The following is a 14,565-nucleotide window of genomic DNA, read 5'->3' on the forward strand; positions in this document are numbered from 1 at the left end:
GATTCTCCAGGCAAGAATACTAGACTGGGTTGCCATTTCCTTCTCCAGTGTATGAAAGTGAAAAGTGAAAGTGAAGTTGCTCAGTCGTGTCTAACTCTTCACGACTCCAAGGACTGTAGCCTACACCAGGCTCCTCCGTCCATGGGATTTCCCAGATGAGAGTACTGGAGTGGGTTGCCATTGCCTTCTCCGATAAAGAAAGCTGAGCACCAAAGAATTGATGCTTTTGAACTGTGCTGTTGGAGAAGACTCCTCAGAGTCCCTTGGACAGCAAGGAGAACCAACCTGTCCATTATAAAGGAAATCATTCCTGAATGTTCATTGGAAGGACTGTTGCTGAAGATGCAACGTCAATATTTTGGCCACATGATGCAAAGAACTATCTCATTTGAAAAGACCCTGATCCTGGCAAACACTGAAGGCAGGATGAGAAGGGGCGACAGAGGATGAGGTGGTTGGATGGCATCACCGACTCGATGGACATAGGTTTGAGTAAACTCTGGGCATTGGTCATGGACAGGGAGGCCTGGCGTGTTGCAGTCCATGGGGTGGCAAAGAGTTGGCCATGACTGAGTGACTGAGCTGAACTGAACTGAACAATGTTGTTTAGTTTTTATTGCTATTTTTGTCTTCTGCAAAAGTTTATTTTCTTTTTTTTAATGCTTTATTTTATATTGGAGTATAACTGGTTAGTAATGTTGTGGTGGCTTCTGGTGTACAGCAAAATGATTCAATTATACATATATCTATTTTTTTTTTTTATCAAATTCTTTTCCTATTTAGGTTCTTACAGAGTATTCAGCATAGTTCCCTGTGGTATAGAATAGGTCCTTGTTGGTTATCCATTTAAATAGAGCAGTGTGTACATGTCAATCCAAAACATACCTAATTGATATGTCTTTTATCATAGGTCACTTTAAACCAGCATAAGTAATCAGAATGAACATTTTACTAATGATAACATTAATTAGTATTAGTAAAGTATTCAGTAGGCACAATACCAGACATTTGAACACAAGTGTCTTAAGATTTCTCTTCTCTTGAAAATCAAAAGCATAGGAAAATATTGAGTAAAATAGTCTTCCCCAGAGAGAACTAGCACATTCAGTTTACTGACAGGAAAAACAAGAATGTTGATAACTGAATTATATTGCAAGACTCTAAGTTAAACTAGTTAAAACCAAATATTAGATTTTCTATAAATAGATATTTGACCAAGGTGCTTGCTAATTTACCTTCTATGCTTATAGTGTATATGCAGGAGCATTTGGACTTTCATAATTACAAAATACACTGAGAGAAAATTAATATTGCTAGCAAATAGCAAATGGTTTAGTTACTGTTTTTTTTGAAACATATTTTCTTCAATAACTATACTAACGTTAAAAAAAAAAGAGAGAGAGTTCAAGTCTAACCAGAATGACCAAGGGCACTTCAGCCTAAGCCCAGAATAGATTCTGGGTTTTATCTAAACCACACAGTCATCTAAGCACCTCCTGTGAGGGGCCCAAGATACTGGACAAAACCTTGGGATGGGGAACATGTGTTCCCAGGCCGTAAGAAGCTCATGTTTTAATAAGATACATAGATGTGTGTGTGTGTGTGTGTGTGTGTGTGTGTATGCATGTATGTGTCTTTAAGTTTTTCAGTTGTGCCCGACTCTTTATGATCCCATGGACTGTAGGCTGCCAGGCTCCTCTGTCAGTGGGATTCTCCAGTCAAGAATATTGGTGTGGCTGATAGTCATTCCCTTTGCCATGGGATCTTCCTGACCCAGGGATTGAACTCAGGTCTCCTGCGTTGCAGGCAGATGCTTTACCATCTAGGCCACCAGCAAAGCCCACACAGATGTGTGAATACGTAATTATATGTAGGAAGTGCTATGCTGTCTACCTAGAGGAATTTAATATTAAAAAAAGCCTTCCTAGAAGTGAATTGGGTCTTGATTTCAAACCTCTGGGGCTTCGCTGGGCCTGATTCTGGGTGGAATTGGTGCCTGTCTATACTGCCCTCCAGCCCCACATGGAGAACTGTCTGAACGTCAAGAGTTTGTTTTCAGGAGTAGAGACGAGCCAAGAGAAGCCACTTGCAGGAAGGGAAGGGGCTCACCTTTCCCTCGCTGATTCCTGGCTTGGTTCATGGCTGAGTGCCTGGGTTTCAGGATAAACTGTTCTTGGATCTCTTGGGGCCCCTCCAGGAGGTCCTCCTGGAGGGCAGAAGTAGAAGTGGAGCCCTCCAGTCCCTGCTGCAGCAGCCCAGTAGCTGGAACCTCTCTCATTTTAATTCCATAGGGATGTTCATGACCTATATGGAGAAAAATCTAAATATAGATTCAGACCGATGGTGATGGTGTGATCAAACCCACCTTACCGTGAGTGAGTGTGCCACACTGGTGTGACTGCTGACCTTCAGGGGCTTCTGGATAGAGAAGGCTGTGACTCCCGAGTAAGCACAATGTGCACTCTCAAGGGGACGGGCTGCAAAAAGCAGGTGCCCAAGCAGGAGAGTTTAAGACATAACAAGAAAAGTGTTTCTAGACACCTTGCTTGGCTTGGAAGGTATATATTCATCAGTGAATTGCACAGTATTGACTTTCATCATGTTTCCATCTGAGAATATTTGTGGCCTTCTAGTTTCTGCCTTGACACACTACACCTGTAAATCTTAGGCAAAGTGCTAGCCTTAACATTCCTCCTTTGAAACACTGACCCTCACACATAGACTCATAAGGATCAAAGTAAATATATTAATAAGCATTGGTGCTTAATATTTTTAAAATAATCAGACTATGTATGTTAAGAATGGCTCTGATCAGTGTTCTGCCCCACATGTCAGTTTAACAGATTTTCCATTTCCTATTGTCAGTTCAGCAGGCAGAGTGCAGTGGGGTGGTTTGCCTTAATGTTTCCCTCCCACTGCTGCTTCCCTCTAAGGGGTTTCCTACGAGGCAGTGATCAGAGACAAGCCTGCACGGCTGAGAAAACCCAGAAGTAACAGTGTTTACATGGTGGAAAACCACACCAGAAATCATCGGGAGGTGCCTGCCAAGTGATTTGTTTTGCTCTTTCATGCTATAGATTGCTTCCTTCCCGTAGAATTCTCTAAGACCCTGTGCTGTCCTGTGGATTCCATCTTTAAAGAATTGCATGAAAGCTCCTTTTCTTTTGTTTCTGATTTATTAAATGCAACTGGAGTTCTTGCTTTTGCTTTACATCTGGCATAAACACAATGTCAGTGCTCTATTCAGAACAAGAATCACAGCGACTTCCATCCTTTAAGGCAAAAGAAGCTTCTGTGAGAGTAATAAAATACAACCAAGTCACCAGGATAACCAGGAGCTAATCCATAATTGTGAACTGAGGACATGTTAAGAAATGCATTCAGAATGACTGCTGAGGCAGCATCATGAAAGACAGCCTCTGAGGAGTCCTTAGAGCCAGCCATGGTGTTTGAAGCTGTTCTAAGCTTAAAAGTTGTCATCTACATGGTTTTATTTAAATTAATACATTGTATTAAACTAAATATGTTTAAATATTCAATTTACTGCTGACTGACTTTTACAAGGATGTCAACAAGACAAGAAAAACACGTGAAATGGGTGAGGTGATTTTGTCTTTAGCTTTATACTTGGTGACTCCATGTATTCTAAGACTGGGAATATACGTATCACAGAAAAAAAACGTAGTTGTTTAGATTCTCCAGACCACATGAAAATGTTTCTCAGATGGAGTAACAGACTCACAGGATTGTTGAACAGATGAAAAAAGTTAAAAGAAGAAGTGCTCTAAGGTTTCCAGCAGAAGTCATTGTCACAGTGACTCTATTGCAAGTTCCACTACAGATTTTGTCTTTTCCCTTGTTTTAGTCCCTCCTTTTTTCACTGACCACCCTGCCAGATTTGCTCATCCAAGAATGGGCATTATTATTTGTAGTTAACTTGCTATGATAACTACTTTAGGAAAGATGTAGTCTATTTATCAAAAATTTCCAGAGCAGTGCTAGTGAACTCAGCTTGAGAAACAGCAAAGCACATGCAGGTGGTTTAGTCAGTGAAGAATCTAAGCATCTGAGGGTGATTATTTCATTTTCTTTATGATGCTGAAAAAAGATTTGGGCACAGAATAGGTATTAAATAAAAGTATTTCAGGTCAGAGGTATGGCTGGATTTTAGAAGATTATCACAAAATAGAGACAACTTAGTAGTTAGAAAGTGGAACTGAGAACGTCAAGACTGGAACATGAAAAATAATGTATGAGCAAAAGAAATTCCCGCTGGTGTTGCTTTCATACCTAAGTGAGTAAATAAAGAGTAAGTAAGTAATTGTTTTCAAGACAACTCTGTTTGCCAAGTGGAAAAAGTAAAGAAGAAAAATTTACACTGCTGTTCCCAAATAGACCATTACCTGCTGCATGAAGAGATGCTCTCTGTGCTTGGGATAGAGCAGGTGCTTAGAATTATTTAAGACGTGTATAAATGAATACTGCAAGAGATTTTCAGTTTAAGGGCATTTAAGCTTAAGACTGATCAACCATTACTTTGAGATTTTAAAGTTGCAATTTGGATCCCAACCAGCTCCATCTTAGGTTTTCCCTGACGCTTACCAGTAAGTGGATATGAGGCGTTTTTCTCACCAAAACTGGTCCACTGGCAATCTTTCTTAGAGCCCTTGGAAAGAAAAAGAAACTATGTGTCACAGTAGTAGTAGTAGGACATAGTAGGTACTTGAAGAACTCATTTCCTTAGCATTTCTATACTTCCAAAAGGAGAATTTGGGCCAGTATAAATGCTTTTTGGTCCATGGGAGTGGCAACAATTTTTGAGTTAACAATGCTGATTCCAGTAGCCCCTGTCCCTTTCTCATAGCCTCCAATGGACCATCTGAGAGTCTTGTCCTTTTTGATAAAGGCTGAGGATCTGTGGAACCACAGTGCAGTCCCAGTCAGCCTCTCACTTTGTGGGTGGTCCATGTATAAAAAAATCATAGTAATTTTAAATAAAATGATAAATAAATATATAAATAAAATTTATAAATTAAAAATTAAAAATAAAAAAAAACCTCTCTTCACTATGCAACAGAAGTCTAATCTCAAGAATCCTGCTTTCTGCTGTTTTGAGACTCCTTGGAGAATGCTGGCTTTTGCTGCCCAGTCAAGCATGTTGTCCAGAAAGCCACATACTGTGCCATGACTATTCCTGAACAAAGTAAAACTTGAAAGGCAGCATTAGCTCAGCAACCGTTAACAAAATGAGACAGATGCCCAGGAGGCCTTGAGTAGATGGCAGCCTACTGGCTGTGATGTAGGCAAGCACCACTCAAGAGAGAGAAGGGACAAGGACTCTAACCTGAAGAAAGAGTCAGATGAAGAAAACAGTTTCTTCTAGCAGAATCACTGCCTAGGAATTCTGAATATTCCATTTGAAACAAGTATAAATTACAAAGACTGCTCAATTAAAGAGCCCTCCAGGAGAAGAGAAAGCAAAAAATGTTTGAAATAGAGTTGTTGGTGATAGGTACTAGGTACTATGCTTACCTTTGACTCCTGATTAAAAATCATGGCCTTGCCATGAAGGAAGCAAACTCCCAGGTATGGACGCAATCACACACACAAACACACACACGTAACTAAATAGGCTCAAAATTGCATTGCAAATAGAAATGAGAGAGCTGATAAAAATCTTTTAAGATAAAAATTGGAAAAACTATGATGGAATCCCTTAAATCAGGCATATGTATATAGGCAAATAACCTTAGTTATTCACTGAAATATAATTTTTTTGTCTAGTGAGATTGACCACGTTAAGCAAAGGAAAGTTACAAAAATGAAATAAAATGAGTTTTAACATTAATCAGTCTCCCCAACCTTATCCCTAAAGCCACTTTCTTCTAAGATTTAATTCTCATTCAGGGCATATATATCATATAGATTAGAAATCAGTGCAGAGGGGTGCTGTACTCGATGCATATGAATTCAATTTTATTTAAAATGTATTATTAAATTATATTTTTACAGAAATCTTGATGTCTTATGCCAAATTCTGGCTGCCTTGAGGTTTTAAGGGGATTTATTATACCGTTGAGAAACACAAATACAAATATTATAATTATGTCATATTACAATAGCAAGACATTTTCACATGTATGTATAAATATGTTTTCATAATTATATTTATATGTACATTTTACACATTGATATATATATATATATAAAATTTTATATAAGGATCTATGCTTTACAAGTGCTTTCTTCAGTTCTGTCCATCTGAATGTTCCACTCCTCTTTCCTCTTTCCTCTTTCCCTCATCCTCAAACATAGCCATCTCTTTCACTAAAAAATTTTTAACAAGCATAACAGTCCTATCAAAACATAAAAGAGCAGACACTTGAAAACAAAATGAGATGGAAGAGATGTGTGCACAAACGCCCCCAGACCCATGGTCTTATTCAGAACTTGTCTTCTTCAGCAGCTCACAAGAAGCATTAGCGATTGCATTCTAGGACCTGCATCAAGGGGATGTAGCCTCTTGCCAGGTGGTCTTTATGTCAAATTTACAACAAAAAACTTATCATTTAGGATTTTCTCATACTGAGATTGAGTCCTCAGGTGCAATCGGGGTGAATGGAGATGGGACAAGAGGAATCAGGAAAGAAGATACAAAAAGAATAATCCAATAGAGGAGGAAATATTTAGAATCATAAGTATTTTCTTGTCTATGTGTATATATATAATAAAAATAAAATTTTTCATTAACACTGTAAAATTATAGCCTGATTTCATTATGCTATGACTTCAGTTCACACAAAATTTACAGTGGGAATACACAAAAAACACATCTCTATAGATTACTAAGGGGCTTTCTTGGTGGCTCAGACAGTAAAGAATCTGCCTACAATATGGTAGACCCAGGTTTGATCCCTTGGTCGGGAAGATCCTCAAAGAAGGGAATGGCAACCTACTTCAGTATTCTTGCCTGGAGAATTCCATAGACAGATCAGCCTGCTGGGCTATAATCCATGGGCTCTCAAACAGTCGGACATGACTAAGTGACTAACACACGCATAGGTTATTAAATATAGTTTGGCTGCCTTCGAATTCTACAAAATATGATGGACTTATCTGAAATAATCGGCTGTCTTATGATAACAGATACATTATACACAAACACAGACACACACACACAAATCTCAAAAATCAAAGTTGGTTTTTTAACTATAAATAACTTGCAGGTAACTTACAGTTATTCGTAGCTTTGAAAGTGACATATTGATAACATCACTCACTGTGTCTGAATTTGTCACTGTTACAGTAACAGACCGTAAAAAAGAAGCGAGAAAAGCTGCTATAAATTAAACATTTTAAACAAGTGAGTAAATAACTATTGTTAAATTATTATCTATAGTCTAAAGGCAAAGCTTATAATTCAGGTAATGACAAAGTAAAATGCTTGTATATAGAATATAAGCCCCTAATTATAATCTATTTCCATTCCTTTATATAACATGAAGCTAGTAGAAAGCATTTCAGCAAAACAGATATTTCTGTTAAAGGATTTGAGGCACACAAAACATAACAGCTTAAGAAGAACTAGCAAGACAGAGAATTCCACAAGGGTACATAGGCTACCCTCAGCACCTTAAGGCTGCTTCCATAATGGAGGAAAGATAGTTTAAAAAACATACCATCTTGGTCTTCCCGAGTTGTGCCTTTATAATATGGATTTATTTCTTTGTCGTTACATAGTCAGTTTTAGTAAAATTAGAATGAGAACTGGTTATTAAAAAAATTTTTTAACTACTATTCAGTGATTACTTTCTTTTTGTCAGGTGTCATGATTACTAAGATTTTCATGATTGAAATCTAATGAATCAAATAAAACCAATGAATCTAGGAAAGGAGATTGAAAAATTTTTTAAATGTAAGTTCCATTCTAAACTCTGCCAGTGAACAGGGTGTTTATAATAGCTCTTGACCACACAACACATTAAAAAATGCTCCATAAAAATAGGAAGACAACTTATAGAAAATTAATATAAGAGAATGATGACTAAAATTTCTCAAACTTGGTGAAAGACGTAAATTTATAAATTCAAGAGGTTCAGAAAATACCAAACAGGTAGATTAAAAGAAAACCATGCGTTGACACTTCATAGCCACACAGCTAAAAACCAAAACTAAAGTGAAAATCTTGAGAGCAGCTGAGGAAAAATGACAAGTCACATATAGAGGGTTGATGTTTGAGTGAGCACAGAGTACTCATCAGGAAACACAGAGATTAAAAGTGAAACATCTTTACAGTGTTGAAAGGAAAACATTTGCAAACAAAATTCTATATCCAGCAAAAATACTCTTTAAGAGTGAAGGTGAGATACAGACATTTCAGGTGAAAGAAAGTAAGAAAATCTGTTGGTACCAGATATGTACAAGGAAAGTTCTCCAGGATAAAATGAAGTACTAGAAGGAAACTTGAATCTTCAGGAATGAAGAACATCAGAAATGTTTATTTTGTGTAAGTTACACATAAATAAAGGTGATTTTTAAAAATTTCTAGGTGAAAAATTCTGAATGTAACCCATTGTCACCAATCAAAGTAGGCGGAGATGAAAGTGTGCTTTGCTGCAGGAGAACCCTCTAGTTCCATCTCTTAACAGCATTGCATTTATCTGGTGCTCAGGAACAGATTGGGATTTTGCCTGGCTTTGCTCTTGCCCAGGAAATAACTGTCTTAAATGACTTCCTTTTTCTATCTTCCAATACTGTTTTGTGTCATCTAGAGTTACTGTAAACTACAGTAGAACAAAGTATGATTAAAAAAAAACATCCAGAATATGTTTTCATCACAAATGTCTAGGCTACAGCACTACACTTTCAGAAATCAAATTACATGCAAATAACTGGAGCTAATGGTATGATTTTCTTCCCCTCAGTAGCATAAACAAAATGAGGTAGGTAGAGATATGCTGATCCTTTCAAAGCATCATCCCTTTTGGCTCAGTTCTATCCGGACATTCCTCAGAATGAAAGACCTTTCAGAAGTCTTCTGCATTTAGCATTACCTTCCTCTTAATCCTGTGATGGAAAGGGGCATTATTGAGATCAGCTAACAAAATGGAAAAGTAAATGGTTGATTAAAGTATTACATGTATGGTAATTTACTAAAGGTCATAGCTGTGTGATGGTTATATGAGAGACCATCCTTATTCTTAGGACATACGTAATTATTTAAGGAGAAAAGGCATGGTGTATGGATGAACCTGAAAAATAGTTAGACACACACACAAATATGTATATAAATACATATATACATATATATATATATAGAGAGAGAGGAGACAAATAAATGATCGAACAAATGGAACAATAGGTTCATAAATAGGTGAATCTAGGTAAATGGCATACGGTGTGTTCTTTGCACTATTTTTGTAACTTTTCTGTAAGTTTACAATTGTTCCAAATAAAAACATCACAGGAAAAAAAAAAACAAAAAACAAAACAAAACAGTGGAAACAATCCAGACCACAATGTAAAGACACTCATCTTTTTATGGGAAAATATGTGTTCTCACATAGTACTTGCTAAATTACTCCCCTCTCTCTTTTTTTTTCTTGGTTTGTGGAGTTTCTGGGATTCTAGGCAGACTTCCCCTATTCTAACACAGGACTGTTCCCCCCTTAGATGCTTGGAAATCGAGGTTGTGGTATAGTGTGTAAGTATCTGCTGTTTCACTGATAAGTTAATAGTAATCATCTTTTGATCTAAGTAAATTCATTTTTTTATTGTTTCTATATTCTGTAACAACTAAATGTGAGGATAGTGATGTCTAGAAATGGTGTTGGCTATGTATAGTCCCTTCCTGTTTGTTAATTCTTCATAGGCCTCTACTAGTATTAATATCTTAGTATTTATAAAGTAGATCCTGTTATAAAAAATAAAAGTAATAATTTTATTTGAAAGATAGCTTATTAGCATTCTAATGAATATCGAAATGATGTTGAAGAATTCTTGAGAACAGACGTTACTAATGTTTGTAATACGGGAAAAAATGACCAAAAAATCTCAAAATAATTTTCACTGAATATTAACACCCCACAATTGGAGAAATATAATTTCTCTGTGAAGAAATAAATATGTAAATCCCCCTTATTACCTAGAAACTAAAATGTACTTATTCTGATCAAATCCATAGGGAGAAGTTAGCAAACTATTTATTCCATTTGTGTTAATTTCTATAGCATCAGCCTCAAGATGAGTGAGTTTTCTGCTGAAGTCTGAAGGTGAGCTGAGGCAATAGGGAACCTCAGTGCCCCTACCTCTTCTTATGGCTAAGTGGCAAAATTAGGTGCTATACTCAGATTATTCATTTGAACAGATTGATTCAAGGCAGGATACGATATTCCATCTAAGAATGAAGCATGACAGGGAAGAAATACGTTTGTTATCACAGGAAGTGATTTCTTTTTAGTTGTTTCCTTCTGAAAATTTTTTTTATATTAAAAATGATCATGAATATACCTAAATGTTACTGTGGGAATGATCTTCTAGGTCTTTTTCTAAAACTTGTGGTGAAGTACAAGTACTCAGTACTGCAGTTCCTGCAGTGGGGGAATTGTGTCCCCCCCACTGGCTGCTAAAGTCCTTAATACAGTGACGCCCTCAGTGCAAATATGACTCTATTTGGAGATAGAGCTTTGGGGGATGTCATGGAGGCTAAAGAAGTCATAAAGGGTAAGATTCAAATCCAGTAGGATTGGTGGGCTTATTGGCACCAAGGAAATGCCTTGTGAGCACACAATGAGAAGATAGGCATCTGCAAGGCAGGAAGCGAGCTCTCACTAGAGCCTCACCATACTGGTACCTGATCTTGGATTTCCAGCCTCCAGAACTATAAGAAAATACATTTCTTTTGTTAAGCCACCAAGTCGATGGTGTTAGTTGCATCTATGTTGAGGGTTGAGAGGAAAGTACACCCCGCTGGTTCTGTCTCCAACATATATTCCACATCTGTGTGGCTGAATCTTTTGTTTTTACTGCCAACCCCAGGGTGGAGTCCTTGATACTGTTCACAGGACTGTTGCCTCCCTAACTAGTCTCCCTGCTTCCACCCTTGCTTACTCCGAAATCTGTCATCTACCAATAGCCAGAAAGCTTTGCTAAAAAGTATATGCCAGATACGGTTACTATCCTAGTGAAACACCTTTCAGCATAGTATTTTAACCCCTTACTGTGGCCTGTGGGGACCCTGTGTGGCTGGACCCATGACTACAGGGTTATATCTAATGTCATGCCCCTCACTTTAGGCTCCAGTCACCTTGGCCTTCCCAGAACTACCCCCATCAACGGGGCCCAGCTGCACCCTCAAGCCTGCTGCTCCCTCAGCCTGGAAGGCTCATCCTCCTTGGCTGGGAATGGTGGCTGCTTCTCAATGCACAGGTCTAGTTTAGAGGCTGCCTTCTTGAGAGGTCCTCCTGGACAAGCCCTGTCTAATATGGTCCCATCTTCTTCACGGTCCCCTGCATGACGCTCATGGTATCTACCTTGTATCACAAGCACTAGTCAATCTCTCCTTCCCTCCCCTTGTTTTTTATCATCTGTCTGTAAGCCACAGAGAAGAGAGACCCTGCCTGTCATATTTTCTTCAAGGTTAGCAAAGGTGCCATTTTATAATAATTAGGAAAGCATGTAATATGTACACACTTGGTATTAGACACAAGCAACAAATCACTAAATAAGGAGAGGTACCGCTTCTGCTTCCTCTAGCCGCTTTCGAGTTCTGCGGGGCTGTGGATCAGCAGGCCACCAGTAGCTCCCTCGGATGATGCCGTATTCTCACTCTTGTTGCCCACCTCAACAGAAGGGCTTCTGAGAAACATCAAACACCACAGAACAACGAGTCACTGGTCAGATATACGATGGGGTTTATGTGACATGTCAAGATTGACACAACTCTGAAAATAAGCCTCAGTCTCCCAAACAGAGCTTCACAGCTCAAATCCAGGAATTGGCAAGCTATAGAAAGTTACTGAGAGAAATGAGGTCACTTGGGGAGTTGATGTGGACAGGCAACAAGTTCAAGGACAAAGCCCTTGGGCATGTGGACTCTTCGAGGCAGGGGACAGAGAAAGGAGCGGAGCTGGTCATGAACTGTTAGGAAGAGGAGAACCAAGAGGCCAAAGGTAGAGAAGATGGCAGGAAGGCAAAAACAGACAACAGCAAAAACCCAGTAACCACACAAAATAGGGTATTGTGTGGCCTATTATAGATAACAAGACATGGAGATTTGCCAAGAAGTAATTACAACTTGGTTTCATGATAGCCTAAAATTTTAGATAACCGAGGATTCTGGAAAATGGACTTCAATCATATCTAAATCAATATTCAAATTTTGGGGAAAATTCTCTAAGATCAGCTAAACAATACTGGAAACATCCAAAAAGTTTCTAAATACTTGGCAGTGCCTAGTTATTAGTTGATTGAGCTATGACTAAGGTCTCACAGAACTGCCTGATCAAACTGAACATAAAGACTCTTTGATAAATAGAGTGATATTTTCATAGATCTACAGAAAATTCTAGCCTTGAAGCCAAGAAAATGTCCCCCTACACCCTGGCCCACCCTGAAGATGTAAAGCTGCTCACTTGTGTTCCACAGTATGAATCTTAGGAACACCCGTAGCTTTTCATGAAACCCATGCTGAAGTTAACAATTAGTTCATATGTCTTAGAAGAAACAAAATAAAATTTATCATGTGACCACCAGTTTGTTTGATGATAAAAAAAAAAAAATAGTATATTAAAGGATTACCTGATGTGGTAAAACCTTGAATGACAACCAAAAAGCTCAAAGTGCTTTTTGATTGCCGTGAAAATCCTTTTTCCTCCAATTCTCGGCACTGAAAGCTGAGTATGTCTTCAGCACTTGGCAGAGTACTGTGGACAAACCTATGAAGCCAGAGGATTCTGTAGTAGCCCAGGTCACTGGCCATTATGATGTCATCGTTCTGAGGCTCATGCCATAACTGACAAGCCTCAATATTTGTTGCCCTGACTTTATGTCTATCTTTCTCCTCTTTTTAAGTAATGTTTTTATTTTGAAATAACTGCAGATTCAAGAAATAACACAGAGTCTATAACCTTTTACCCAGCTTCCCATGATGGTAGTCTCTCTCTAAACTATAGTACAATATAACGAGGATATTAACATTGAAACTGTCCAGATACAGCACATCTCCATCACCTCGATGGTCCTTTACAGCCACACAGACTCCTCTCCACTTCTGCCACCTCTTTAATCCCTACAGCCACTAATTTTTCTTTAATTTTGCCATTTCAAGAACGTTCTATCAATGGGATCACACAGGATGTAACATTTTGGGATTTGCTCCTGTTTTGCTCCTTGCTCAGCACAGTTGGAGATTCATCTAGACTGTTGCAGGTATTAACAGTTCATTTCCTTGTAACTCTCAGCAGCAGTCCATGAGAATGATGTATTACGGTTTGTTTAACCATGTTGTGGAACGCCTGTGCTGTCTTCAGTTTGGGGCCATTACAAATAAAGCTGCAGCAAACATTTGTGTACACTTTTTTTGGTGTCAAAGTATCCATTTCTCTAGGTTAAAGGCCTAGGAGTGTAAATGCCCGACTGTATGGTAGTTGTAGGTCTTCCCTGGTGACTCAGGGGTAAAGAATCTGTCTGCAAATGCAGGAGAGGAGGGGTCGATTCTTGGGTGAGCAAGATCCTCTGGAGAAGGACAAGGCAACCCACTCCACGATTCTTCCCTGGAGAATCCCAAGGACAGAGGAGCCTGGTGGTCTACAGTCTACGAGGTCACGAAGAGTTGGACATAACTTAGCAAATAACAACAGCAGTGATATCTTGTTTTTAAAGAAAATGTCAAACTGTTTTCCAGAGTGGCTGTACCATCTCACATTCTCGCTGGCACTGTATGAGTGATTGAGTTTGCCCACATAAGCATTTGGTGGTGTCGTTTTGAGGCATTCTGATAGCTGTGTAGTGCCATCTCATTGTGGATTTAATTTGCATTTCCCTAATAGTTAATGATGTTGAGCATCTTTTCATGTGCTTATTTGCCTTCAGTGTGTCTTCTTCAGTGTTATGGAACCTACAGTCTTCTGCTAAAAGCATTTTATGTAAAGACGGTATTCTCTTTCCAGTAGAAAATTGACCATAGTACAGTTAAGGAGGCTGCCACTCAGTTAGTCTGGGTACCTGTGAGGTCAAGAAGCCCAGTATAACAGTAATGAAGGATCAGCTCCACCCAACCCAGGGGTCACATGGCTTCTGGGCAGCGAGGCCCTTAACCTCGTCTGAGGACGGTCTGTTTCCTTTGACAATGGCGGAGAACTGAAATGTGACCATGCGGCAGTTTGTGGTTTCTCTTGTCGGCTCTTATAATAGTTATCGGAATACATATTTTATATTCCCCACTAGACTTTTTCTTTAATTTTAAATTTTCTTTTATTTATTTTAATTGGAGGCTAATTACTTTACAATATTGTAGTGGGTTTTGCCATACATTGACGTGAATCAGCCATGAGTGTACATGTGTTC

At 38.6% G+C, this 14,565-nt stretch overlaps 1 protein-coding gene across 1 annotated transcript in view; it reads right to left on the minus strand.

Annotated features, from left to right (window-relative positions):
• The window catches only part of LOC138082236 (rho GTPase-activating protein 20-like), a 53,268-nt gene that overhangs the window by 19,779 nt on the left and 18,924 nt on the right, over nucleotides 1–14,565 (minus strand). The window contains 2 exon segments of the mRNA XM_068975531.1: nucleotides 2,110–2,304; nucleotides 4,603–4,666. Of these exon segments, the coding sequence (XP_068831632.1) occupies nucleotides 2,110–2,304; nucleotides 4,603–4,666 (259 nt within the window).

This window comes from Capricornis sumatraensis, chromosome 7 (genome assembly GCF_032405125.1).
Source record: "Capricornis sumatraensis isolate serow.1 chromosome 7, serow.2, whole genome shotgun sequence".
Lineage (NCBI taxonomy): Eukaryota > Metazoa > Chordata > Mammalia > Artiodactyla > Bovidae > Capricornis > Capricornis sumatraensis.